The sequence below is a fragment of the Tiliqua scincoides genome, chromosome 5, assembly GCF_035046505.1.
Source record: "Tiliqua scincoides isolate rTilSci1 chromosome 5, rTilSci1.hap2, whole genome shotgun sequence".
NCBI classification, from domain to species: domain Eukaryota; kingdom Metazoa; phylum Chordata; class Lepidosauria; order Squamata; family Scincidae; genus Tiliqua; species Tiliqua scincoides.
The window spans coordinates 834,946-860,543 of NC_089825.1; the positions used below are offsets into that span (position 1 = coordinate 834,946).

The 25,598-nt window shown below is 46.6% G+C and overlaps 1 protein-coding gene and 1 pseudogene across 1 annotated transcript; both read right to left on the reverse strand.

Annotated features, from left to right (window-relative positions):
• Window positions 1-1,404: 1,404 nt before the first annotated feature.
• CCDC13 (coiled-coil domain containing 13) lies at window positions 1,405-25,352 on the reverse strand. The gene is made up of 15 exons (XM_066629091.1): window positions 25,129-25,352; window positions 23,775-23,923; window positions 23,067-23,209; window positions 20,328-20,408; window positions 19,355-19,465; window positions 17,127-17,231; window positions 15,497-15,649; window positions 13,954-14,130; window positions 11,730-11,936; window positions 7,931-8,061; window positions 5,809-5,883; window positions 4,240-4,371; window positions 3,398-3,552; window positions 2,618-2,717; window positions 1,405-1,649 (listed from the first exon to the last, which is right to left on the reverse strand). Exons 1-15 carry the CDS (start codon window positions 25,350-25,352, stop codon window positions 1,490-1,492), a joined length of 2,103 nt encoding a protein of 700 aa, XP_066485188.1. The 3' UTR covers window positions 1,405-1,489.
• Window positions 15,241-15,360, reverse strand: LOC136654658 (5S ribosomal RNA; annotated as a pseudogene).
• Window positions 25,353-25,598: the final 246 nt, after the last annotated feature.

Here is a 25,598-nt window from a genome sequence, read left to right on the forward strand (position 1 = left end):
TACAAGGGCAGTACCCAAAACCCGTGGAGCCATTTCCTCCTTGCTCCAAGACTGGGGACTTTGGAACCGTGATTTTCATCTCGGGTGTGAGCAGCCAGATTGTGCTCTTTGAAGAGCTGGTCATTGCACAAGCAGGAGGAGAGACCTGAGAGGTGCACTGGAATCAGCAGGAACACAGAACAGAGCACCCTGGCAAAAAAAGTCACGCAAAACGCGCCGTGCCAACAGTGAGCCGCAGAGGTGTCCTCTTCTCTTGCTCCTGCACTGGTGCTTTCCTGTCCTCGACACTTCACATGACTTAGGACATCTCAGTGGAGTAATTTGGTAAAATAATAATGACCCAAGTTCAAGATCAGCCCCCTCCCCCATCCTGAAGCGAAGGTCTGCGATGAAGCGCTGAGGGGCAAAACACAGCCAAGACCAGCAGCAAAGGAGGCGGGGGGGGGGGGAGAAGAGAATTGGTGAAGCAACAACAGTGTTACAGCCAGGGACCAGGAAGCACACTGGACACAGCCAGTGCAGCAGACTTGTCTTTTGGGAGTCTGCAGGGAGCGAGTGGGTCGGTGGGAGGCTGCAGCAGTGCAGGAGGGCTCAGCGCTTCCCTATGCAGCTATCTTCTCAGCAGGAATCACCACTACACTGCAGTTTCCACCCAGTGTCCCTGCTGGAGTTGGATTTGCCTCATTTTGTCTCATTCTGAGAGGTCATGAAACATTCACCTTTCCTTTCTTGCTTCTCCCTCTCCATGGAGGAACTGACTCCTGCTTCTTCCTATCTGTAGGGGAACTCCTGCACACTTCAACTCTTTTTCTTATCTCTCCCAGCTAGCACAAAGCATTCCCCTTTTCCTGCAACTTCCTCCCCTCGTGTGTCACATTGTTTCAGATTGTGGGACTGTGGGGAGGGACTCATGTTTTCCATTTTTGGGTAATATTTTATGCTTTTATCAATATTAAAATTATCTTCTTTCTTTGTTAAAAATTGCAAATCTCACGCTGTCTTGCCTGTTTGATTCACCTTCAAACTGCGAGCACAACAGAAGTAACACATGTTCTGACAGGAACCTTTCATCTTGCCATGACTTTATAAAGAGTGATAAAAAATGCCCTTATTAAAGATTCCTTCTTTCAAGGAGCATGGCAGGTGCATAAGCTGGTCCCTCTCTGTCTCAAATGCAGCTTGCATAGATTCTAGGGTTGCATTAAAAATGCAGGCCTGACGTCCCATCGAGTACAGTTACATGTACGTCATTATACACGAGAAGAGCTGACCTCTTTGTGTCTCTTGCAGGCAAGAGTTTGCTACAGCATTAGCGTCTTCAACAGGATCAAGACTAGCTGTGGTTCTTTCGCCCTCCTGAAAGTATTTAAATAAGTATCATCATTCAAGTGGGGTGAAAAACCTGGCAATAGGTAACCGCAATATCCCAAGTGCAGTATGATCCCTGATAAGCCCCCTCCCCTGAGAAGGCTCTTCAGGCGGGCTTGGTTCAGTTCTTGTCCTGCTTCTGCTGCCTCAGAGCGTGCAGGAAGATCTCCTTCACCTGCTCCACTGTCTCCTGGTACACCCGGAAGTCTTCCTCCTTCGCCTTCATGGCAGTCTGCAAAGCACTCTTCAGGTCTCTGTTCTCATCCATTTGGATGGCCAGCCTGCATGGAGACAAATGGTCAGTCTGACACAAGTGAAAATGGAGTGTGCTCTTCTCTAGGAATCTTAGTGGGGGAACAACAGGTAGCAACAGGCAGACTGTGGCATTCCCTCCACCATGAGGCCCAGCCAGCCCCACCGCTGCTGGTCTTCAACTGGACTGTGAAGACACGTTTGTTCTGTTCAGACTCTAGTCAGTCCTGACATGTGCAAGGCTGCACCTGACTGTTTGTGGCACTTGTTCTTGTGCTTCTACTCTACTCCTAAGTTGCTTTTGTTGTTTGCTATTGATTCAGATGGTTTGCTTTGTTTCAGTGCTTCTGTAAGCTGCTCTGGTGGTCCCCAGAAAGCAAACAAAGGCAGTAAATAAACAGTTCAAATCGATCATAGCCCTTGACAGACCTCGCCTCCATGAATGGGTTTTTTCTCTTGAAAGCTCTCCAAGGTGGCGTCCACCCCCACTGGATACTGCATCCAGACAGTTCCTCCCTCCTCCAGCTGTCTTTTGACCCTTGATTTGTTTTACCAATAGAGCTGGGGAGTTGGAGCAGAATGGCCTGAAACCATTGGGGGGGGGGCGGTAGGGGCATTAGCAGTAGTGTAGCTACAGGGGGCAGCACGGTAAGTATTGCAGGTGCCACAATGTGTCGTGTAAGCAGCCCTCCCACTCACTATCAGAGTCATTCTGGACAGCGATGGCAACAAGCTAATCGGAGCACTTAGCCCTTCCACACTCAGTACTGTTCAAGCTTCCTGCACCCTATTTATAACCTAAAAAACATCTCCTGGGATTCCAGTTTTGTGCATACACACACACAAATCAAGGGTCAAATGCACACATCTGCATACGTGTCTACTCTCACCCTCATTTTCAGGTTCTTTCCCAACTCTGAGGGCTGGACATTTGCTCTCTCTCAAACTGTCAAGGAACAATGGTGGCAATGGGGGGGACGACGACAGGGATTCCTACCTTGTGGACAGTTCTTCTATTTGGGAGTCCAGTGGCACTTCGGAGAGCTGAGCTGATGACTGATCTTTCCTATCACCAGCACTTGAGCTGAGAGTTGGAACTGTAGATACAGAACTTGCTCTTAACCGGGAAGACTGACACATAATTCTCTCCACATTTCAGGTGTTTGTTTCCAACATTCATACCCACCAAATTCAAATACAAAATAATTGTTTAGAACTTCTCCAGTGTGGAAAATTGAATTTTGGTTCCCTTCCACCTCAGGGTATATGGGCCCTGATTTCAAGGTCTCAGTGGGCTTTAAGGGAACCAGGCTGTGAGCTTATGAGACTTTGGAACAGAAGAGAGAATGCACACAGTGCTCTCTGACCCAGGCCGAACCACCAGGGAGAGATGGAAGCAGGAAGCCAAGCACCTCAGCTGTGCTTCAGTCAGACCCTAGGATGCTTGGCCTGCCAAAACACGGTGGACTCGGTTCTGGCCAGAATCCAGGTGACTGTGCTTTGCAGCTTCAATCAGGCTGGACTCCTAACCCCCAGCACCATTCCTTGGGCCAAGTAAGAGGAACAAGGGCCCATGGGCTGGCTTTACACTGGCTTTTACAGATTTGCCTAGCTGTAACCAGTCAAAAGGCAAGTGGTTGCGATTCATAGTGTGCAGGAGCTCATCCTATACGCTGCTACAGGCTTGCTCTCTCACACCACCCATGGACACCAGCAGAAATGCTCCACGCAAGGTCTGGGACAACATCCCTTCTCTGGATTCTCCCAGCCAGGTCACCTGCTCTGCTTTTGGAGGACGCTTTTGGTGCACTGCTGTTCTTCCCGGCCTCCTGCCTCACTTTTTCAAACTGCTGCTCCAGAACAATGTATTTGCGCTGGTGATCCTCAAACTTCTTTTCAGCTTCCCAAACCTTACTCATGCTTTCATCCACCCTGGCATTCAGAACAGAAGGATTCAGAGAATTAATATTTTTAAATGTCATTGCTAGAAAGAATGTGGTGCTTTTTATGCTAAAAACTCTCTCCACAACACCTGCACACATATTACACGCAGACCCTCTGCTCCTCCCTTCTCAACTAGGAGATACAGTGACTGACATCCTTGCACATTGAGAGTGTCAGCAGGTTGGAACAGCATACAGAAGGCATCTTCTGTTCTTTGAAGGCCTTCTTAACATCCCACACTAAAGTATTGCATGAAGAACTTGAAAGAGAATCCAAAAATGCTTATGCACAAGTAGGAGCATGAAGGTTGCTATGGAATCTCCCTGGCACAGCATTGTATGTGCTCTTCCATTAGTGCCTGCCCACGTTTCTCTGGAGCTAGCCACTATTTTCCTTCTGCTCATTTGCTTCACGCAACTATAATAACCCAAAATACCTCCTTTCATAACACTTGCAGGTATCGCTAGTCCTCACTGCTCACGCTCTCTCCTCAGTGCTGCCAATCCTTTCACAGGCACAGACTTACTAAGCACCAGTCTTTTCTGCTTGGAAACAGACAAGCCCTCCTACCCTGATAGCTTTCTGGTTTTCAAAGGCATGAGTGGCTTGGAAAAGGGGGAAATGGTGGCCTGTTCCAAAGGAGCATGATGTTTTCCACTCCAGAACTTCCTTCACCTTTTCTGCAAGGTGGTAACCAGCTCTATCAACCTGTCCCGTTCCACTTGCACGGCCTGGCAGAGAACCTTGTATTCTGTGATCTCGATCTTCAGAGTTTTAATATCAGCAGGGGCATCAGCCTCAGCAATCCTGAAGAGCAGAAGAAGGTGAAGCAGTTAGGTCAACTTTGGTGACTGAAGGTATGTCGCCCAGCAAAACAAAAGCCCTTTGGGATCAGGGCAAAGGGTCGCCTAACCTCATATCCTGTTTCCAGCCATCAGCCTCTGGTAACCTAACAAACAAGGCTTGAGGCAACAGCTCTAGTCCTGCTGTTCCCCGATCCCCACACCCAGTAAGTGCTGTTCAATGGCATATATTGTCTCTGAATCTGGAGGTGTCATTGGACTATCATTGATCTAATATCCCTATCAAATTTGTCTCACCCCTGGGTCCCTTTGGGGAGAAGGGCGGGATAGAAATAAAGTTTTATTATTATTATTATTATTATTATTATTATTATTATTATTATTATTAACCACCATCAAAGTTTGTCCATAAACTATGCCTTGTGTGCTGCAGGGATTGAACGATGCACAGGATGGTTTATTATTCCAGGATCAAAACAAACTCGCTGGTTCACTTGTACAGTGTTGTGCTTCCGCTTTTAATTACAGAATATCAGTGCAAAGAGAACCAGCAAATGTAGCTGACACATGATGTACTTTTGTGCTTGGGTTGGATGCAAGGAGCCAGAGTGGGGGTAAGTGGGAGGGGCTTAAGTGGGTGGGTGGAGCATCACTGCTTTTGGAGGGCACTAGCCATAGCTGGTTGCAAATATAGGTGGAGGGATTCTGCACCCACCTAGTTGACCCACATATGCCGGTTTGGACCTGCAAATTGGCCTTGAGCCTCTCTGAGTCAAGAAGGCTCCTGCCAACCTCCTCATGACCAAAGCAAGGTGCTCAGTCAGCTATCATGTTGTAAAATGAGGTGGAGAGAAGGGCTTTGCCCCTACCTGAAATCTGGCCATCTGGGCTAGCCCTCTGGCTTGTTTGTTTACTACAGTTATGCTCCACTCTATTTCCTGGGCTCAGGAGAGGTTATTTTAGAGCAGGGGTCTCCAAATCCCGGCCTGGGGGCCAGATGCAGCCCACAGCAAGCCTCTTTCCGGCTTGTGGCCAACCTCTTGTCCCCTGAAAGCCTCTGGCCCACACAACTGAACATGACCAGAACTGTGCTCTGATAGTGTCTGGAGGGTGTTCTGAGGGCTAGAGGTTGAATGAATGAGCCCATTCATTCATTTATTCACTCATCTAAGTTCCATCTCTAATTTACTTATATAAATTTTATATTTAAATTTTTTTTTTCCGGTCCTCCTCACCATGCCAGATATTTGATGCAGCCCTCTGGCCAAAAAGTTTGGAGACCCCTGTTTTAGAGCATGGGCAGCAGCATTTGATTCCCTCAATTTGGTGCATTGTCTAGAAAGGATCAGATGGACTTGGAGGATGGGGAGGAGAAGAAACCCCACACTACACTCCAAATACAGTTTCAACCACTGAGCTACCACAAAGGGATTGAACATACCTTCCAGGAGAGGAAATGGTTGGTGATGATGTTGCTGCAGAGTTCACAAGAGTGTGCCCCATTTTAGACACCATCCTGGGAAAGATAAAGCATTAAAGACCTGTCTACAATAGTCTCTATCATCTGTGCACGCTACCACTTATCTGGGGAGCGAGCAGAAGGCTCTGATGCAAGGACATTGGCTTATTTACAGATCTCATTGCACTGATGCAAAACTAAAGGTGTCTGGAAGTGACTAACTGGGCCTAGACTCTACTGCCCAGTCCTCAGTGAGGTGGAAAGCCTGTGACGGTGCTGCACAACTTCAGACTGCAGCTGGGGACTGAGAGGACTGAATGTTCCTCCATACAAAGCAGATGATGATAAGGCTAGAATTGCTCCCTGACATGCTAGTTTTCTAAGTGTAGGGAATATGCTTGGATGAAAGAACATTAACAGCACAATCCTATGCCTGTCTGCTCAGTAGAAGTGTGGTTTATTCCCAGTAAAGTGTGTTTAGGACTGCAGCCTTAGGGCCCATTCCAATCCAACTTTCCAGTACTGATGGAGCTGTGCCAACAGGGCATGTCCTGCATCCTGCAGTGGAGGGGGGCCTCTTAAAGTGGTACAGCCCACAGGGTGAGAATTCGGCCAATGAAAATATTTGAACTGTCTAATTATGTCCTGGTAATAAGCAGTAAATGACATGACTGCCCTCTGGTGAAAACTAACGTCAGCCCAATGCAAGTGAAAGCAAATCTCGGATAACCTGTTGCCTTGGGACAGCAATCCCTTCCGCTTCAGATTTTATTAGATGTTCAAACAATTAATCTGAGCCTGAATAAGTGACCGCCGGCTGGCTTCTCTGTCAGACTGAAAGAAGCCAGGCCGAACCATACTGAGACTCGTGTCTCTCTGGTTTGCAAGGAATTCCATCAAGGCACACAGTGACCAAATGATCTGAAAAGTGAACAGGGGAGCATGGTCAAGAGACTCCTTGAAATGCCCTGCCTGGTCAAAGGTTGTCAACGCAGGATAAGAAGCCTGTATCTGAACTGGGGAAGAGCCCTCTCACATCTAGAGAGTGGCTACCTTTCTCCCCGGCAAGGCTTTTGTGCTTCCTGCACAACAGAAAGCAAACTGTTTCTCCAGTATGAAGATAACAATGAGAGAGAAAGCTGCAGGGAGCTCCTGCCCAGCAGTCAGCTGTTAAAACACAGAACCTCAGTTGGGAAAAATGTGGCAAATTCCATTCCTGAGTCTTGCATCTGAGCCATTGCTAGAGATGGGAGATCAATCATGCACTTAGCAGAAGCCATGAGCATTTTCCTCTTGACAAAAGATTGCCTTGCACAGTCAGAATCTATCTGAGTTGCTGTGTGAAGCCTGGAATCCCTCCTTCTGTGATGACAGGCAGCAGACAATTTGCATTGCGAACACACTCCTGATTAATGAGAAGAGAGCCGGCTGCAAACCATACTTCCCAAATACACTGGCCCCAAAGTCCTTATTTGTGTTCCAGGACAAATGTTTACCTGCTAATGGACTTCCAGCCCAATTCTAACCTACCCTGGAGCAGGCAGGCTGCCTGGGTTGGGGCTGCCTGCGGCTCAGCCCGGGGCAAGGCGAATTCATTCCCCTTATCCTGAGTAATGCTGCAGAAGCCCCAGTGGGACTACTCCACTAACAAGGTGGTGCAGATCCGAACAACCTGGAGCTGCTCCGGGCTGCCTGGGACCAGGGTTAGGATCTGGCACAAGTGCTGGATCCTGGCCTCACCCCCGCTCAATCGCGGCCCACCTGCCCATGGGCCTGTCTGCTGCCTGCCCTACCCCTGTCCCAGAATGCCTCCTTCCCACCCTCTCCCCATATTCCAGAATCCCACACCAGCCTGACTCAGCCGGAGCAGGCCTACGCCAGTCTTGCGGGACTTGGGCTGGGCTTCCTCCTCACTTGGTGGTGCAAACCTTACGGCACATTTGCAACACCTCTGGGCCAGCGCAAGAGATTTATGCTGGTTCATCTCCTTTTTCGGATTGGGCCCTTTAATTATTTTTATAATCTGTGAACAAGCTGCCAGGTCCCCTTAAAACTTCAGGTTGATGAGAAATTAACTAAAAGTCATCCAATACAGTTTTCTTACTGTGCAGAGCTTTTCTTCCAGAAGCCGTCACTCTTCCTGGATGCTGCAGAACAATTCTCCTCGTCTAAAGACTCTGTAGACAGTGTAGAAGTGGAATCTGAGCCGCTTTCCTCTGTTTGATTAAGATGACGCTGGCATAAAACAGCAACCAAATTAGACCTCATATGGGGCTGATTTTCTACCTCCTCTTTGCTTTCAAAGGACTGAGAGAGGGTTCTTGGGAACTACAAGGTGCTCCAGCTGACACCACCACTACCCAGTTTCATTCTGCAACCCCCCTCCCCAGTCATTCATCTGGCCACATCTGAGCACAAGAATAAAACCATTAAGGTAACTCAGAGGTTCTTACTTGAACCTAGTCAGGAGATTTTGCTGGTAGTTTCAGAGAGATCTGTGCAGTTTCCTGCACCTTAAATAGTGAGAGGCATGCTGGTTTATGAACTACACGGGTTAATGGCTAATTTCTTGAAAACTTAAAAAAAATGAATCCAGCAATTTGGGATTTGACCCGCACACCGAAGCCTCATGTTCTTTCTAATGACTCAACACTCTGTCCAGACATCTGCTGGTTTCTGAGGCTTCTCAAACAGCAGCCATGTGGGGGAAGCTCCCTTTGAATTATTCTCTTGTGTCTTGTCAAGTGGGTAAGGACAGAGAGAGGAAGAGCCTCCTTCTCCAGTTTTGTCCTGTATATGTTGTGCTGGTCAGGGTGCGAGGGTGGGTCTGAAAAACCTGTGACCCACCAAGCCCAATACAGCCGGCCAACCATATGATGTGGCCTGCCAAGCTCTTGACACCACTGTTGATTTTGCAGCCCTGAGCAGGCAGTGAAAACACGAGGTGCCTGGCAGTCTGTTACATGACTGGCAGATGCATTGTGCTTGGTGGGTCACAAGTTGTGCAAGCCTTCAAACACTGGTAGACAGACTAAGAGGAACTTAACCCACTTCACCCAGAGCATATCGATTGGGGGGGGGGATGTCAAAACAAACAAGCAACATGTACTGTTCCACCCAAAAATATCCATAAAAGGCAAATGCAGGTTAAAACAGCAGACTGAGTTCATCCAACCCTGAACTGTCTACTCTGATTCGCTGGGGCTCAGGCAGGGGTCTTCCTCAATCCAATCACCTGAGGTCTTTTTAACTGGAGGTGCTGGGGACTGAACCTAGGATCTTTCAATATAAAACACATGCTTCACCACTAACTATGGCCCTCCCCACAGATAATGGCTGCAGGGGGTGTCACAAGTTTTACACATGCTATCTGAGGACAACTGCTGTACAAAGAAATGAGTCACTGAAAATAAATGGAATCCAGCAGTGTTCTGATGTTCTTATTGTTCCTCGTAAAACTTATGGGATGCTGCGCTGTGCTGCCCCCGTTTGAAGCACACACGCCCAATCACGACATGGTTATCAGTCAGGTTGGTCAGCCTGTAGTTTCTTGGATCCTCCCCCCCCCCTTTCTGAAGATTGGGACAATCTCCAACTCCAGCTCTGAACCCTCACCACCCACACTAATTTTCAGCTCAATCCTACTTAATTCCCAGGCAGCGATGCCAGCACAGCTACCACTGTATTCCATGGGGATTTTTGGCTGCTGGAGGTCTGTCTCCTTGGGCTAAGGGGACATTTGTCCTGGGGTAAGGCTCAGAAGCCACTATGGGTCAACTCGGACCTGCATCAGCGATATTGCAGGTGGTCACTGTCATGTTCTGCCCACCCCACCCCATTCAGATCCCTCCTATATCACTCCAACCCCCTGAGTAGGTTTACTTGCTCCAGCGGTTCTTTGTGGAGCCCGCTGGCATGCAGGAGGCTACTCTGGCCTCCCTGCCACTGGGCCTGAAGTGTGCGCCAGAGGAGACTGCTTTGTGACTGCTGTAAAGCAGCCTCCGTTGGCGCAATGCGAGTTATGTTGGTGGGGGAGAGGAACAGGATTGGGCAGTTTGTGAGTTGCACATGGATCCCCCTTGGGGTATTTCAGAGGCACAAAAGGAGTTGCGCTGTCCTGCCTTCTCTAACATTCACTATCCTTACTGAGCTGCAAATCTTCTTTTTCCTCCCTCTTCTTTCAAGCACACCTAGAAAAGCCTTTTCCCCCCAATGCTCTTAGCATCCCTCCCCAGCCTCAGCTCAGGTTGAGCTTTAGCTTGTCTGACAACTGTGTTTAACTCATCTCTGCTCATTCTTGCTGACCTCTCCTCCTTCCTTTTCTTACATTTTCTAGTTTCAAATTCTTAGGTATTTACGTCACAGAGGACCTCTCATGGACTATTAACACCAGCATGTTGATAAAGAAGACACAAAAGCGGTTATATTTTCTGAAGAAGCTTGGGAGGTTACATTTGTCACAGCAGCTGCTTGTGTCTTACTATTGTTGCACCATTGAGAGTGTCCTAACCTATGATATCTTGGGGTGGTACGGAAATTGCTCTGCAGGGGACAAAAAAGCTCTGCAGAGAATTATTAAGATCACACAGCACATCATCAACCTTCATCTACCAGCTTTGGAGGACATCTATACATCTCGCTGTCTGCAGAAGTCACATAGTATTCTGAGAGACCCCTTCCATCCCTTCCAGTAAACTTCCAACTTCCTCACAAGTTCTTTGAATTGTTGCCTTCGGGTAGACGATACAGAACTATTAGAGCAGCACCACACGACCCCTGAACAGTTTTTATCCCACAGCCATAATTATGTTGAATAAGGTGATATAGTTGTTACTATGCTACTGGGCATTATGGTCTGTTATACTGTTTTTATATTATGATGCATGATGTATAGAATGTGTGGGTGAGTGTGTAGAGTGTGATTGTTGGAATTGTAGTATATATTTATGCTTGTATCTCTAAGGTGCATAAACCTCGTTGTGCTGTAGCATAATGACAATAAAAGTTACTACTACTACTACTGCTGCTACTACTACTACCTATTGTTTTTGTTTGTTTTCAGCTGCTCAGTAAGCTTTTTGTGCAGCCACACCTCATTAATGTCTACGATTTTGCTTGCTCATCAGAATTGTTTGTGCCTATATTTCCAGTGATTACTTAATTTTACTTATGCGGTTATGTTTGTTACTATTTTTAATTACTGTAAGCCGCCTTGAGTGTTCATAAGACTCAAACATTGTTATAAGTTTACAAAATAAGTAAGTAAGTAAAAGTGTATTCTATCCATTTATGCATACATAGCCCACTTAATGCAGCACACTCTGTCTCTTAACTATCTCACAGCACCCACTGTGAGGGCCAAACTGCAGGGCACCCTAGTTCCTTGACAGGTTCCTTCAGTGGATTTCTGTTTTAATGCAAAGCAGCCACAAGTAACTTCAGACTGAGCAGAGGATGGGCAGGGAAGGAAGGGGCTATTCAACTTTTTTTTCCTTGCCAGCCTTCTGTCCACTTCCAATCACACAAACATGCACCTTTCCTGCTCATTCCTGCACCTGGGGACAATTTTGAAAGTCTCCCCCTTCCTTCATGACTACTTTTGTTCCAGTTATTGCAAGGGATGAAAGGGCACAGCTCTGCATCACATGCAGCTTCACTGATGCTTTGGAGAATGTTGTGACGGTTTGGGTTCCATCCACAGATTGAGAACCCTTGAGTCATGTCCAGAGGTCCAGCAGAGCTGTGCTTCTATATCTGCATATGATGCTTTTGTTCCAGGAAGCTGCCCCTCGCACAGACTTTTCTGCCAGAGGGCCTGCCTCATTGAAAGAAAGGGCTTGTATGCACCAACCATATCTGGGGGTCTCAGACAAACTTATCCAACTTTGTCTGACTGGGCTTACCTGCAACATGAGCTGCCTGACCTTCTCCTCCAACTCTTTCACCCTGGCTTCTCGCTCAGCCACCATTTGCCTGAGTTGTTCTATAAGGCAGTTCTGCTTCTGCACCTCGATGTTCAGCTGCTGCCCCATGCCCCGTTGGCATTCCTTGTTCCTCTCATCCTGCTGGCTCAGGTTCTTCAAGATGACTTGCATCTCCTTTTGCTGACTCTGGCAAAACAGGGTAGGCATATGGGATGCTCAGCTTTATACACAGGAGTCATTAATTGTGCATGAAGGGAGCATTAGCAGCAAACTTGCTTAAATGGGGCCTGCAAGGTTTGGAGCACTAGAGTAAGGCAAGATTCTGCGCTATAGAAGAAATGCAATAGCCAGAATGGATTCCTGGGACCAGTCGCTCAAAGTCATGTGCCTTACACAACAGATCAGATGGATCCATTCCATCCATCTGACTTGAGAATGGCTCCCTCTCTTGAGACTTTTTGGCGAGGCCTGAAGACCTTGTTGTTTAACCAAGCCTTCTTTCATGGCCTTTTTAACATCTTTTATACATCTTTTAGTTGCTTTTTACAGGCCTGATTCCTCTGCTGCTTTATGCTCTTTTATTCTGACTTTTATCTGACTACTGTTTTTATGGGTTCTGCTAATGTGTTTTTAATATGTTTTTATCTGTTTGTGAAATTATGTTTTAATCTCTTTTATATGTTGTTAGCCGCCCTGGGTCCCTTTGGGGAGAAGGGTGGGATATAAATAAAGTTTTATTATTATTATATTATTCATTCCAAGCATCCATGTTGCCTGGGGATCTCCATAGCACAGCTTCAGAATGTTCAACGCGAATGGGTCACAAGGCGTTCAGAAGGGTTACATGCCTGCACAGTAAAAAACTTCAGGACAGGGAAAAGGAGGCCTTCACACCTGTATTTATGGAACTGCTATCACACAATGCAATGACAGTATCTCGCTTATTCATCAAGGAAGACAGCTCTCAGTGGCTAGGAACTATGAGAGCTAAGAACCTCCATGTTCAGAGCTCCAGTGAATAGCAGTTGCTGAGGGGCACTGAATGGGGGACAGGTGTTGCCTGCTGGTGGGCTTCCTAGGGGCATCTGATTGGCTACCACGGGAACAGGATGCTGAACCAGATCGACAACAGGGCTCTTCCTATGCTGTCACCACAGACGCATGCACATTAGGGCTCTGAAACAATTAAATAACGTTTTGTGGATTAATCCTCAATATTGGGCATCCTTGCCTTACCAGTCACAACATCAACAGCCATTCAAAGCTGATACAGATCAGTTACTGTGGCCTTTAGCCCTGCACTGTGCAGTGCCCTTATAATAACTTCTCGTTTCTGTCTCTCTAGCATTTCTCCTTGCCCCCCTTATTCTTTTCCCACCTTCCCTTTCTTAAGAAGCTTCTGTATCTCCACAACAGTAATTTAACCATTCAAACTACTGCTTCTTTTTAATTGAAATTTGGTTTTTTCCCCCCTCTCCTTATTCTTGTACATTTATCCCCTAATAAAAATGGTTGTGTATGAATTTATCTCATTTGTTGTGAAAGCCAATATCCACTGGATGTGCTATATGGACCAATGACCCAAAGACTGAGCAGCATGTGGGTTGGGATGCATGAATATGAACATATACACTTGAACCCCAAGCATTCACAGCACCTCACACAGCCAGGTGGTGCATCTAGAGTGGCTGCAAAGCACTAAGCTTTGCAGGGAGCCTCACAGCGGCATGCAAGCAGCCCCTCCTCTTCAGAGCCATTTCAGGCAGGGGTAGCAAAACAAAGGCATTCACCTGACACTGAAGGGGAAGGGCTGCTTGCGCACCGCAGTGAGACTCCCTGAAAAACTTAGTGCTTTGCACCCCCTCCAGCTATGCTACACCTTAACATTCCACTGCTGCAGATCTGGAATTTCTACTACCCTACCTTCTCACCAAGCATGCTCTTTCTTTTGGTTCCTAATTATCTGTCCTTACTGGGGTCTGTGTACTCCTGTTTCCAACTCTGGGCACACATTTATCCTACTTAAGCAAAACCTTTATTAACCTGGGCTATTTCCTCTGCAGCAAGGCTACACCACCTGCTGACAATAGAGGGGGATTGGCACTACACAGTGCTTATAGAATAATACAGGTGTTTTGTACTTTCTGGAAATTTAAACATCTATAAACTGGAAGCTCTCTGGAATTTCACTCCCGGATCATACCAGTAAAGCATCAATAAGTTCATCGTCATGCTTTCCTTTGTCCAGTAGGGTTGAGATTTGCTCCTTCAGACTTTTCACCTCACTGGACAACACTTTGTTCCTTGCTCTGAAAGACTCCAACTTCTTCTTCACATCCTCATGATCGTTCTGGAGGGTATTGTGTTCGTTGGTAAGTTTCTGCAGGTAAGCAAATATGGAAAGTGAAATTGATGTTGTATGTCATTGCGCATTAAAATATTTCCCTTATATTCTGCAATGGCAGAAAGCACAAGGCTTTGCATTTGTATCAAGCGTGACTAGGAGACAAATATACATTATGCAGAAATCCACAGTCCTTTTCTCTGCAATTTTGATTTCAGCCTCACCAGACCTGGCAATCTGCTTCTAAGCAAAATAAAGGTTTGTAAAGAGCGGCTGCTGAATTTCTGGCCCTTTCCCAGCTCAAAATCACACCTTCTGCATTGGTTTTTCACTTGCAGAGGGGGAGAGTTTCTCTAACTCCCCTTCACACTCCTGTTGTTGAAAAAGCAGCTTGGAGGGCAATTTTTAGTTGAGGAGCTACAAACAGGAAAGGGATTAAGCAGCTCCTTTTCCAGTGCTATGCTTTCCCCTTAGGCATAGCCTGCCACGGGATACTATGAATTTAAAACAAAAACTGCAGAGAAAAGAATCATAGAAAAGCAGATGACATGTAGGTTGAGGCTTAAAATATAGGGCAATTCCTTACTACAAAGCTTGTGATTCATTAAGGTGCATGAAGTCCACCAGGAGATCAGTAAACTTTGTGTTTTTGCCACTTGCCTTCAGAACACAAACAGAGAGATGCTAAGCACTTGGCAAGCTTTAATACATGGCAGATAAGCTCTGTTTGGCCTGGCAGGTAATGGGATATGCAGGCCTGCCTTACAACAAAGGCCAGCAATCACCTGTTCAGAGGCAGGAAAATGATGACACCTGATGAATCTGACAAGCAGAACACTCTCAACCCTGGGGATGACTGATGACCAAGTATGCTTCAGTGGGTGTATGAATAAGTCTGGAGAGAAAATACCTTCTCTTCTGGGACAGGGAGTCAGCCACACAAACTGGAGGCCACTGGTCACTTTGACAAACTTGAGACAATTCCTTTTAGCTATGAGAATGGAGCAGACTGGAAGCTCTGCCTGTTCAAGTGCTGGAGCTGTCAGTTGCCGCTCTGTATAGAAATGTGTCTGTGTATTTCTGGCTCACCCTCTATGTGAATGACAGTGTGGTTGGCAACCTTCAGTCTTGAAAGACTATGGTATAAGCCTACAGCACCCGGTATTCCCAGGCGGTCTCCCATCCAAGTACTAACCAGGTCTGACCCTGCTTAGCTTCCAAGATCAGACGAGATTGGGCATGTGCAGGGTAACAGTTGCTGTATGTGAATGACAGCAGCCTACAGATTCGCTCAAGAGCACTTTGAGCTCTGATGCAGCCCACCAGCCTGAAACCTAAGCGGCCCTGGCTTCCAAACCCTACTGCCCCACCCTCCAAAAAAGAAAGCTGGATTCACCCTTACTTCCAGTGCTTCTTTCTTTTCTTTTTCCAAGTTCTTTATGCGCTGCAGGTTCTTCTCTTGGGCAGATTCTTTTCGTGAGTTTGTGCCACTTAATGCTCCGCTCTCAGACACCCCACTTTTTCTCTGGCCCAACTGGTTCTCCAGCTCCCGGACCTAGAGGAGAATGTGAAGAACACCCAGAGGGTCAGGTGCATACAAAATGCTCCTCTTGCAACACGGGGCAGTATCTGACCAGAAAGGAGTGACATAATAACCATGCATCTGGGTTGAATACAACATGGACCACAGGTGGCAGGATGGGCATCTAGATTCCCTTCTTTAAAGTACTTTCCCAGCATAAGACCTACCCTTATTCTCAAGTGAGTCCTACTGAGCTCAGTGGGGCTTATTTCACTGTGAATACAAGGCTGCAATCCTACTCACACTTACCTGGGAGAAAGCCATACTGAACATAGTGGGACCTACTGGAGAGTAAACATGCAAAGCATCATGATGTTAGGTTGTGATCCTAAGCAGCATAGGATAATGAAAAGTACAATCCTCTCAATTCCTCCCATTGGTGTAATCAGAAGACCCAACAATGGGACAGAATGAACCATTCAGCCCAGTGAAGGGGCCCTGCTCCTGTGGAAGACCAGCATCAGCTTATGCTGCTGTCATTTGAATGTGATATTTATTTTGCTGTAATATGATACTGCTTTGAACTTGTTTTGACAAGGAAAGGCAGGACACAAACCCTTAAAAAAATAAACAAAATCCTTCTCCCTGACAATGCATTTCCACCCAAACCGTTTTTTAAAACCATTTTTTCCCAGCAGGATTTCCTTCCAGCCATGAAGCCTCAATGGGAGGGGAAAAAATCATTTAAAAATGTAGATGCACACACATTTTGGAAGGGAAGCAAGGGTAAATGAAGAATGTCTGGCAGTGGTGTAACCAGAGGGAGTGCAAAGCACCAAGTTTTGCAGGGAGCCCCACCATGGTATGCAAGCAGCCCTCCCTTTGGAGCCTCCGTTTTGCGCCCACTGCCCAGAATGGCTCTGAAGGGAAGGGGAAAGTGCCAATTGCATGCTGCAAGACTCCCTGCAAAATGTGGTGCTTTGCACCCCCTCTAGCTATGCCACTGATGTCTGGCATTCTCCTCCCACCTACCTATGCAGCCTTTAAAACTGCCTATGTGACTCTCACTTGATGCTGTTCATGGGTTGCATTCAATGCTGTATAAATGAGCCTACAATTGCAAGGCCATGCAAGGATGCCTTCAACAATACATACAGGTGGAATACAAAGGGGCATCTAGAGATATGATAGCCCTTCGGTCCAAAAGAAGACAAAGACTGAAAACATCTTTGCAGAATTAAAGGGAAAACCAATGCAAAGCACAAAGACCTTACCAAAACAATCTGGTTGCCAATCAATCAATCTCCAACGTATTAAGGTGTGGCACAAGCAGAGGCAGATGTAGGTGAAGCAGTAGAAAGGTTACAGAGTAAGTAGTTCACATTAGTGAACAAAGCCACATCCCAGAGGGAAAGGGGGGGGAACACCCTGGGTATCAGACACTGGTCAATCTGACCTTGATAACATTCTTTCCTGCAGAAGAGAGGTGAAAAATTGAACATCAACTCACCTTGCCTTGTAGGACGAGGATTTGCTGAGCCCGCCCACGCCAGCTGCCAGGAGTAGACAACAGATTTTGAATACTGACATCTTCTCCAACTTCATTTGTTAAAAGCTGACAATGGGAAAGACAGCTATGACCACATTGACCTACATGTTTTGAGTCACATTTTTTAAAATTCAGTTCATATGTGCTGCAGGAAATGCATCAAAATCTTACTTAAAATATTTCAGATGATCATTAAATGGGCCCGAGTTAGTTTCTGGCTCCCCATTTTCACAAAGGTTTCTTGGGAGTGGTTTCACAAGGTTCAGCAGAACATGCTTCCCAACAGACACCTGGAGAAGTCCATCTAAGAAAATGCGACACACCCACCTAGGCCTATGTGAACAGCTGCTCCCCTCTTTCTCCAGCAATTCGTGATGTCAGGCCTCACTAGACTGTACAAAACAGCTCCTATATTAAGCAAGAGGACAGCTAATCCTGGCTAATTCTGTACATGCCTACCTCGAGTTTGTGTACCTTGTGTATTCCGTATGGGTAATTGAAAGCTTCAAAGGGTATTCAAGTGGTTTTTGAAAGATGACCCACAATGCCAACACATAAAGAATGCCCAAACAAACAATACTGAAACACTGGAAAATAACGATGTCCTTTTATAGGCTTAGAAGGTGAGGGAAGGAAAAAGAAGAGCAAACAGGTAATGGTAAAATGCAAATATCTAGCATTGTCCCTTAAGGTGTAGCTAGAGCGGGTGTAGCTAGAGGGGGTGCAAAGCACTAGGTTTTGTAGGGAGCCTCACTGCAGCTTGCGAGTGGTCCCTCCCCCTCGGAGCCATTCGGAGCAGGAGGAACAAAACAGAGGCATATGCCCGACTCCGAAGGGGAGAGGGAGGGGCCCCTTACATGCCACAGTGAGGTTCCCCACAAAAAGTAGTTCTTTGCACCCACTATAGATATGCTACTGCCTTAAGGGCTTGGAGAAGAAAAGAGGCTGCAGGAACAGGCACCTGCCAAACCTTGTGCTGTCCATTTATAATTTTGGAGGAGAAAGGAAAGCGTGCAGGAGGTAAAGGGCACAAGAACAGGGAGTTAACACCCAGTTGCCCCCCAAAGCTGCAGACTTATGTGTGGGGAAACAAACAACAAGGAGACTTGTACTGCAAACTCCCTGTGGCCCTCATTCCATCACATTTTTAGCTCCATAGTTGTTCATTGGTCAAAACATGTGCAATCTGACACAATGGAACAGGACAGGTTTGTTCCAACTGCTACAGAAAGTAAAATGACAGAACAGTAGTTTTCAAGGGGTGGCTCTGGGTCTATCCTGTTGCTAAGTCTCACTATGGCACTGCAAGGTCTCTTCCTATGAGGCAGCTGATTCTAAAGTAGGCGGTTCTACAGTGGCACCTGGTTACAAAACAAAGGCAATGCCACCAAAACCAAAATAGGGCAGTGGGAGGGAAGCACTCGTTCCAGTTCAAAAGCGCACAATTAACAAACCACCAGTGGCACTAAGCTAGAGCCACTAAGCTAGAGCAAAGCACTAAGTTCTGCAGGAAGTCTCACCACGGTGTGCACGTGGCCCCTCCCTCTCCCCTTTGGACCCATTCCAGGCCATGGAAGCAAAACGGAGATGTTCCGTCTCTGTTTTGCTCCCCTGCCCGGAATGGTTCCTAAGGGGAGAGGGAGGGGCCACTTGCACGCAGCAGTGAAGCTCCCTGTAAAACTTAGTGCTCTGCACCCCTCTAGCATGATCCCCCCTACCTTACGTGATCAAATTAGAAACAAGCCTTCACGTCAGGTTTATTTTCATGCCCCCTTTCGACATGCTAGACTAATATTTTCAACTTCACACTGATAAATCTTTCTTATGAATGTGCCCCCAAACACATCAAGCAGACTGGCAGTTCTCAAGGTGTTCCCTGGATGCCAGTGATCATTCTGCAGGACTGCACTAATAAGAAATAATCACCATGTGATACTGACACAGTAAAATCATTCTGTGGTGACTTTACAGCATCCATTAACATGGGAATCGGGCCTCAAACTATGTGATTCAGGTGCAGACTTCTTCCAGCCAATGGATATCACTTCTACTTGGCTTTCAGACAACCCAGGAACACCTACTGGTTGGAGGGCAACCAAAAGAAAAATAGCCCCTTCCAGCTTCACTACTATTACTGTACAGAAGCCAAACCTTGGTTATTATTGCACAGATCACAAGCAGAATCCTACCTTCTGTGTCATCTTAAGTTCCTGTTTTGTGGTCTGGAGCTGGTTTCGATATTCAGACACTTTGAAGTTGGCAGCTGTCAATTTTTCTTGCAAGGCTTTCATCTCTGGGCTCTCAGGAGTTAAGACACAGGGAGTGTGGTTTGATGAAAACAGAATCTCCAGTTAAAACAAAGGCATGTATCAGATACAGTAAACCCCCAAGACCTGGAGAAGGGCCATGGCTCAGTGGCACAGCACATTCTTTGTACGCTAAAGGTCCTTGGTTCAGTTCCTGGCCTCTCTGATCACAGGAAGCCAATGATGAGAAACTGTAAATCACTAAGGGCGCAATCCTAACCCCTTATGCCAGTGCTTTCCAGCACTGGCTTAGCTGTGCCAGTGGGGCATGTGCTGCATCCTGCAGTTGGGTGTCACTCACTGAGGCTTCCTCAAAGTAAGAGAATGTTTGTTCTCTTACCTCAGAGCTGCATTGCCCTGATGTCAGTGCTGGAAAGCACTAACATAAGGGGTTAGGATTGCATCCTGAGATTCTTTTAGCACAAAAACAAGGCCTCTTAAATCTTGTGATCACCTTCAAGTATCTTTCTGGTTGCTTAAAGGTGCAATTGTAACCAACTTTTCAGCACCAAGGTAAGGGCAATGCAGCTCTGAGGTAAGGAAACAAACATTCCCTGACCTTGAGGAGGCGCCCTTGACAGCCCCCCCCCCAGGATACGGCACATGCCCCATTGGCACAGCCATGCCAGTCCTGGAAAGTTGGTTAGGATTTGGGCCTAAGAGCCAGTAGAAGATACAATCCAGCTGGACTTTATTGATGGAGGTAGCACCAAGGAGCTGACCAACTACAGCCCTTCTCAAATACAAGAACTGATGGTGCCAGTCCAAAGAAGGTAAGTTGAAGGCACAACCGAAAGAATCAACCCACTGATCTTTTCTTTTGCCTTATCTATGCAGAGAGAGTGTCAGTTCTTACCAGAGGTGCTTCTGGTACTTTATGAGTGGGATGACTGCTTCTGTCACTGGATGACTGCAGCCTCATGTTGGACATTTGCAACTACAAAATAAAATACACAAATTGTAACATAGGTGATGTGTTTGTTGTGCAACTCTGAAGATTTGAACTCTGGTGCGAAGGTTGCAGACATTACTTCTCGTCTAGAGAGGCTGGTAGACAATGCTGGGGAGGAGGTAGTGGTTGTGGTGGATGTCAGCACCAACGACATGGGCAAGTGTAGCCGGGAGATCCTGGAGGCCAAATTTAGGCTTTTAGGTAGGAAGCTGAAAGCCAGGACCTCAAAGGTAGCGTTCTCTGAAGTGCTACCTGTTCCACGTGCAGGGTCAGCTAGGCAGGCAGAGATCAGGGGTCTCAATGCGTGGATGAGATGGTGGTGTAGGGAGGAGGGGTTTAGATTTGTTAGGCACTGGGGAATGTTTTGGGACAAGTGGGGCCTGTACAAGAGGGACGGGCTTCACTTGAACCAGAATGGACCAGACTGCTGGCGCATAACATTAAAAAGGTGGCAGAGCAGCTTTTAAACCGATCCCTGGGGAAGGCCGACAGGAGCTGAGGGGCATCCGGTTCAGGAGTCCTCATCCCTATGGGACGAGGATGGGGAGGTTAGAGAACAACAAGACAAAGGCAGAGTAGGAGAAGAAATTGGGAATGGTAGCGTGATGGGATGTGATAGACGGTTTGGCACAGTGAGAGGATGCAGGGACAAAGGAGCGAATAAGTAGCCCATCCTGGGGCATTCCATGTACAAATGCTTTTATGCAAATGCCCAAAGTCTTCGAGCAAAGATGGGAGAACTGGAATGTCTGGTGACAAGGGAAAACATTGACATAGTGGGCATAACGGAAACCTGTTGGAATGCGGAAAATCAGTGGGATACCGCAATACTGGGCTATAAACTCTACAGGAGGGACAGGCAGGGGCGTGTTGGAGGTGGGGTGACTGTTTATGTTAAGGAAGGGATAGAATCTAGCAAAGTAGAGCTTGAAGGTGGCTCCGACTCCACCGTAGAATCTCTGTGGGTTAAATTACCAGGCATAAGAACATAAGAACAGCCCCACTGGATCAGGCCATAGGCCCATCTAGTCCAGCTTCCTGTATCTCACAGCCGCCCACCAAATGCCCAGGGAGCACACCAGATAACAAGAGACCTCATCCTGGTGCCCTCCCTTGCACCTGGCATTCTGACATAGCCCATTTCTAAAATCAGGAGGTTGCACATACACATCATGGCTTATAACCCGTGATGGATTTTTCCTCCAGAAACTTGTCCAATCCCCTTTTAAAGGTGTCCAGGCCAGACGCCATCACCACATCCTGCGGTAAGGAGTTCCACAGACCAACCACATGCTGAGTAAAGAAATATTTTCTTTTGTCTGTTCTAACTCTCCCAACACTCAATTTTAGTGGATGTCCCCTCGTTCTGGTGTTATGTGAGAGTGTAAAGAGCATCTCCCTATCCACTCTGTCCATCCCCTGCATAATTTTGTATGTCTCAATCATGTCCCCCCTCAGGCGCCTCTTTTCTAGGCTGAAGAGGCCCAAACACCGTAGCCTTTCCTCATAAGGAAGGTGCCCCAGCCCCGTAATCATCTTAGTCGCTCTCTTTTGCACCTTTTCCATTTCCACTATGTCTTTTTTGAGATGCGGCGACCAGAACTGGACACAATACTCTAGGTGTGGCCTTACCATATCTTGTTATATGTTATGTTATATGTTATAACAAGATAACAGATATCTTGTTATCTGTTATCTCTTGTTATCTGCCCTGGGGCATTTGGCGGGCTGTGGTGAGATGCAGGAAGCTGGACTAGATGGGCCTATGGCCTGATCCAGTGGGGCTGTTCTTATGTTCTTATAATTATGCTGGAGCACTTCTAATGCAAGGAACAGAAACCAGGGGGCAAGCAGTTGCACAAGCAGAGATGGGAGACAGATGCTATATAGTCACAGTCTGGTCTGCATGATATGTCACCAAGGGACAGCAGGGATAGCTGCCAAGGTGAAGATGGAAATCCTGAAGCCTCATGACTGCTTGTCATAAGAACATAAGAAAAGCCCCACTGGATCAGACCAAAGGTCCATCTAATTCAGCTTTCTTGACAGGTAGAGGGAAGTGCTTGAACTATTCCAGTTAAATCCAGGGAAGGACAAGTGACAGATCAAGCAGTTTGCTGAATCAGAGGACCATATGAAGGTCCCTTATACCAAGTCACTGGCTCCTCAAGGACTCTTCCCCAGCCCCACAACCTACGATCCTTTTAACAGGAGGTGCTGGTGGGATGAACCTGGGAGGTTCTGCATACAGAGCAAGCAGAAAATATTAGGTTCTTCCCCTGACCCCTGCTATAGAACATCTCTCTGCCCCAGAAAGTGACAGTAGAAGCAAACCTCACATATCCAACTGCATATGCCGGGTGCAGATGGAAAAGGATCAGCATACTACTCAAGCTACTACTCTAAACATGGAACGTCAATGTTATGTGTAGTCTGACCTTCACAGCAAGAGCCAAAGCAAGTAATTGACCAGAGGCAACAGAATCAAAGGGTTGTTCTGAGCAGAAGAGGTGCTTGCCAAAGAGCTACTGGCAACTGCTGGCTGGGTTAAGAGGTGCAAAGCAGGTGAGGTAACACCTCTTTTACCTACTTGGCACCTCTCAGTACTCTGGGTCTATGACCCCCAGCAACAGAGATGCTCACTCCTTTCTCCAGCTCTCTCAGTTGGTTGTTCAGCCGTTTCACTTTGGCTTTCTCCCTTTCAATTTCAGCGGTCAGGTGACGGTTCTGTTTGGCCAGTTCGACAATTTTAGTAGCTGCAACATCTCCTGCCAAGCCAGACGTCCCTGCAAAAGAAGACAAAGAGGAACAGGTGCAATACACAGGAAGGTGTACCAGGAAGAAGGAAGGAAGCAGTGCAAGACAGCAAGAGAGGCTTCTTGCAGTCAATGAAAGATACGTAATGCCTTGCATTGCTCCATGCTTTCTCAAGGGCCAAGAGTTCCTTTCCCCACTTCACAGGATATCATTATTTTCTTCTTGCAGATCATGCCCTGTTCTAAAATTTTGCAGGGAAAACAACTTATCAAACATATCATGCTTATGTCAAATTCCTTACTCTGCATAACTTATTGGGAATGCAGAATCTGGGTTCTCTTGGTTAATTAAGACCCTTTTGATGAACAGTATACAAGCCCAGCCTATTTATACAAGGATTTTTTATATATGGATTTGACTCAACACGAATGGTCCCTGCAGATGAGAAGGAATGTGCTGATCCCTGGAGAAGGGGAAAAGGCACCCCTTTAAGAGACTCTTGTTGCTATATGGCCCTTACATCGGCTGCATCTCATGGAACCTGAAAGAGATCAGGATGATGATGTGGTCTGCCAAAAGAGCATCTCAGTTTACCCATCAAGGCCAGTCTTTCCTCCTCTATTTTCTTCTGGAGCTGCTTGATTTCAAAGTCCCGTTCCTTTAACAGTTTGTACAGCCTTCCATTTTCATCTACAGTCTCTCGGAGTTGCTGCTGGAGCTGCTCGTTTCCATCCTTGAGCAACCTAAAAACGAAGAATACAGCATAAAGCTTGGTATCTGGGCTCTTTTGGTCCCAGAGAATAAGAGAAGTGCAAAACTAATTCTTCATTGCAGTTCCTACCCTGCCTAGAGGGAGCAGAAGGAGAGGCAAATGTAGCAAACCATCTGCCTGAACAAATACAGTTGCATGGACCTTGGGCAAAGCTCCACTCTGCAAAGTCAACACAGGATTCCCAAACCCACGTTTCTCTTGCGACCCTGTGGGAGCAGGGGACGGATGTGGAGGGGAGAATCAGCAGATGGGATTAACAGTCATGGTTTTTATGGTCTTGGTTGGCCATCATGACATTCTTCAGCAATTAATTCTGTATGCTATTTTGCGCAACACATATTAAATAAGCCACTCCTTTCCCAGTGGTCCACAGAGCCATGCATGCACCTTATTCTATAAAGCACCAAGCACACTGATGGTTTTAGAAAAGGCCAAGGCAACCCTGAAAATGATTGAGTGATCAATGGTTAGTAGTTAAAGTAGCGCAGTAGCCAGGAGCGCAAGGTGGACAGTCCCTGGTTCCTATCTCACTTGGGACTGTTTCTGCAGGAAAACTTCAAAGAGACAGTTTTGGAACACAGCTTGACTACGTTTGTCTCTTCCTTGGCAGATAAGCATCCCCCATGCTCTCCTATTCAGTGCAAGGGCAGCTAACTTATCTGTATATCTATGATTTAGCTTTTGTTCAAGCTAAACAAAAGCTTGGTGGCTGTGGGGATACACTGTTATTATAAGCTGCTTCCAATCTAACCCTGGCAACAATTTCAAATGTTGATCCAACAGAAGACAACTCAGTCCTCAAGTCTTTAATCATGTAAAAACTAACTACCATGTTTTCCTGAATTAATGATAATTATAATTAAACCAGTGGGAGTTTTACCTTACCCTCCCAACACAAGTGTTTGCCTGATTAGCTGTTGCATATTAGCTGTTAGACATACATAGAAGTAAGGAAACAGGGCAGGGTTATGTATGCCTTGTAAATCTTGAATCTGGCAGGGTATGGTGCAGAAACCTCACAGTGAGATCACTTTTGACAGCATGCTACAGATGCTAGATAAACCAGTGTGTGACTCCTGTAGCCCAACTGTGCACAGCCACAGTGCCAGATTCACACCTATAGATTTGCACCCACACTTCACTTTCCTGAGGAGTAAATAAGGTTTGGCTCTTTACTTTATGCCAATGCCTTCCTTTAACACTGGACTGTCAAGAGTGGACAAGCCAAGATCATCCTGCACTCCAAATATCTCATTTTGGTTTTCTTCATCGCTGGTTTTCAAACTCTGCTGTTTGTCTCTCTTTTTCTCCATCAGATTTTGCATCCTCTTCTGTTGCAACTCCTGGAGAGCTTTGAACTGCATTTTTAAGTTTTCATTCACTTCTTCATCCAACTCCATTATTCACTTTTAACAGGGGAAAAAAACAGAAAATAAAAATCAGAGCAGAACATCTATATGTCAAGGGCACTTTCTAAAATAGTTTCTTGAGAAACCAAGGGACCAATCCTGTCCAACTTTCCAGCACTGAAGCAGCTGTGCGTGCGCTGCATCCTGTGATGGTGGGACAATCAGGAGAGATCTCCTCAAGGTAAGGGAAAATTACTCAGGTGTGCAGGGAACTCTCCTGGAGCAGCACTACTCTAT

What these genes read in the sequence shown, in the direction of transcription:
- CCDC13 (XM_066629091.1), bottom strand. Translation starts at nt 25,352, where the DNA reads ATGGAGTTGGATGAAGAAGTGAATGAAAACTTAAAAATGCAGTTCAAA. An exon ending in TCAGGCAGCTCATGTTGCAG is followed by an intron (nt 8,062 to 11,729) that starts GTAAGCCCAGTC and finishes GTTTTATGCCAG; the next exon opens with CGTCATCTTAATCAAACAGA. An exon ending in ACCATTTCCTCTCCTGGAAG is followed by an intron (nt 4,372 to 5,808) that starts GTATGTTCAATC and finishes TCTGCTCTTCAG; the next exon opens with GATTGCTGAGGCTGATGCCC.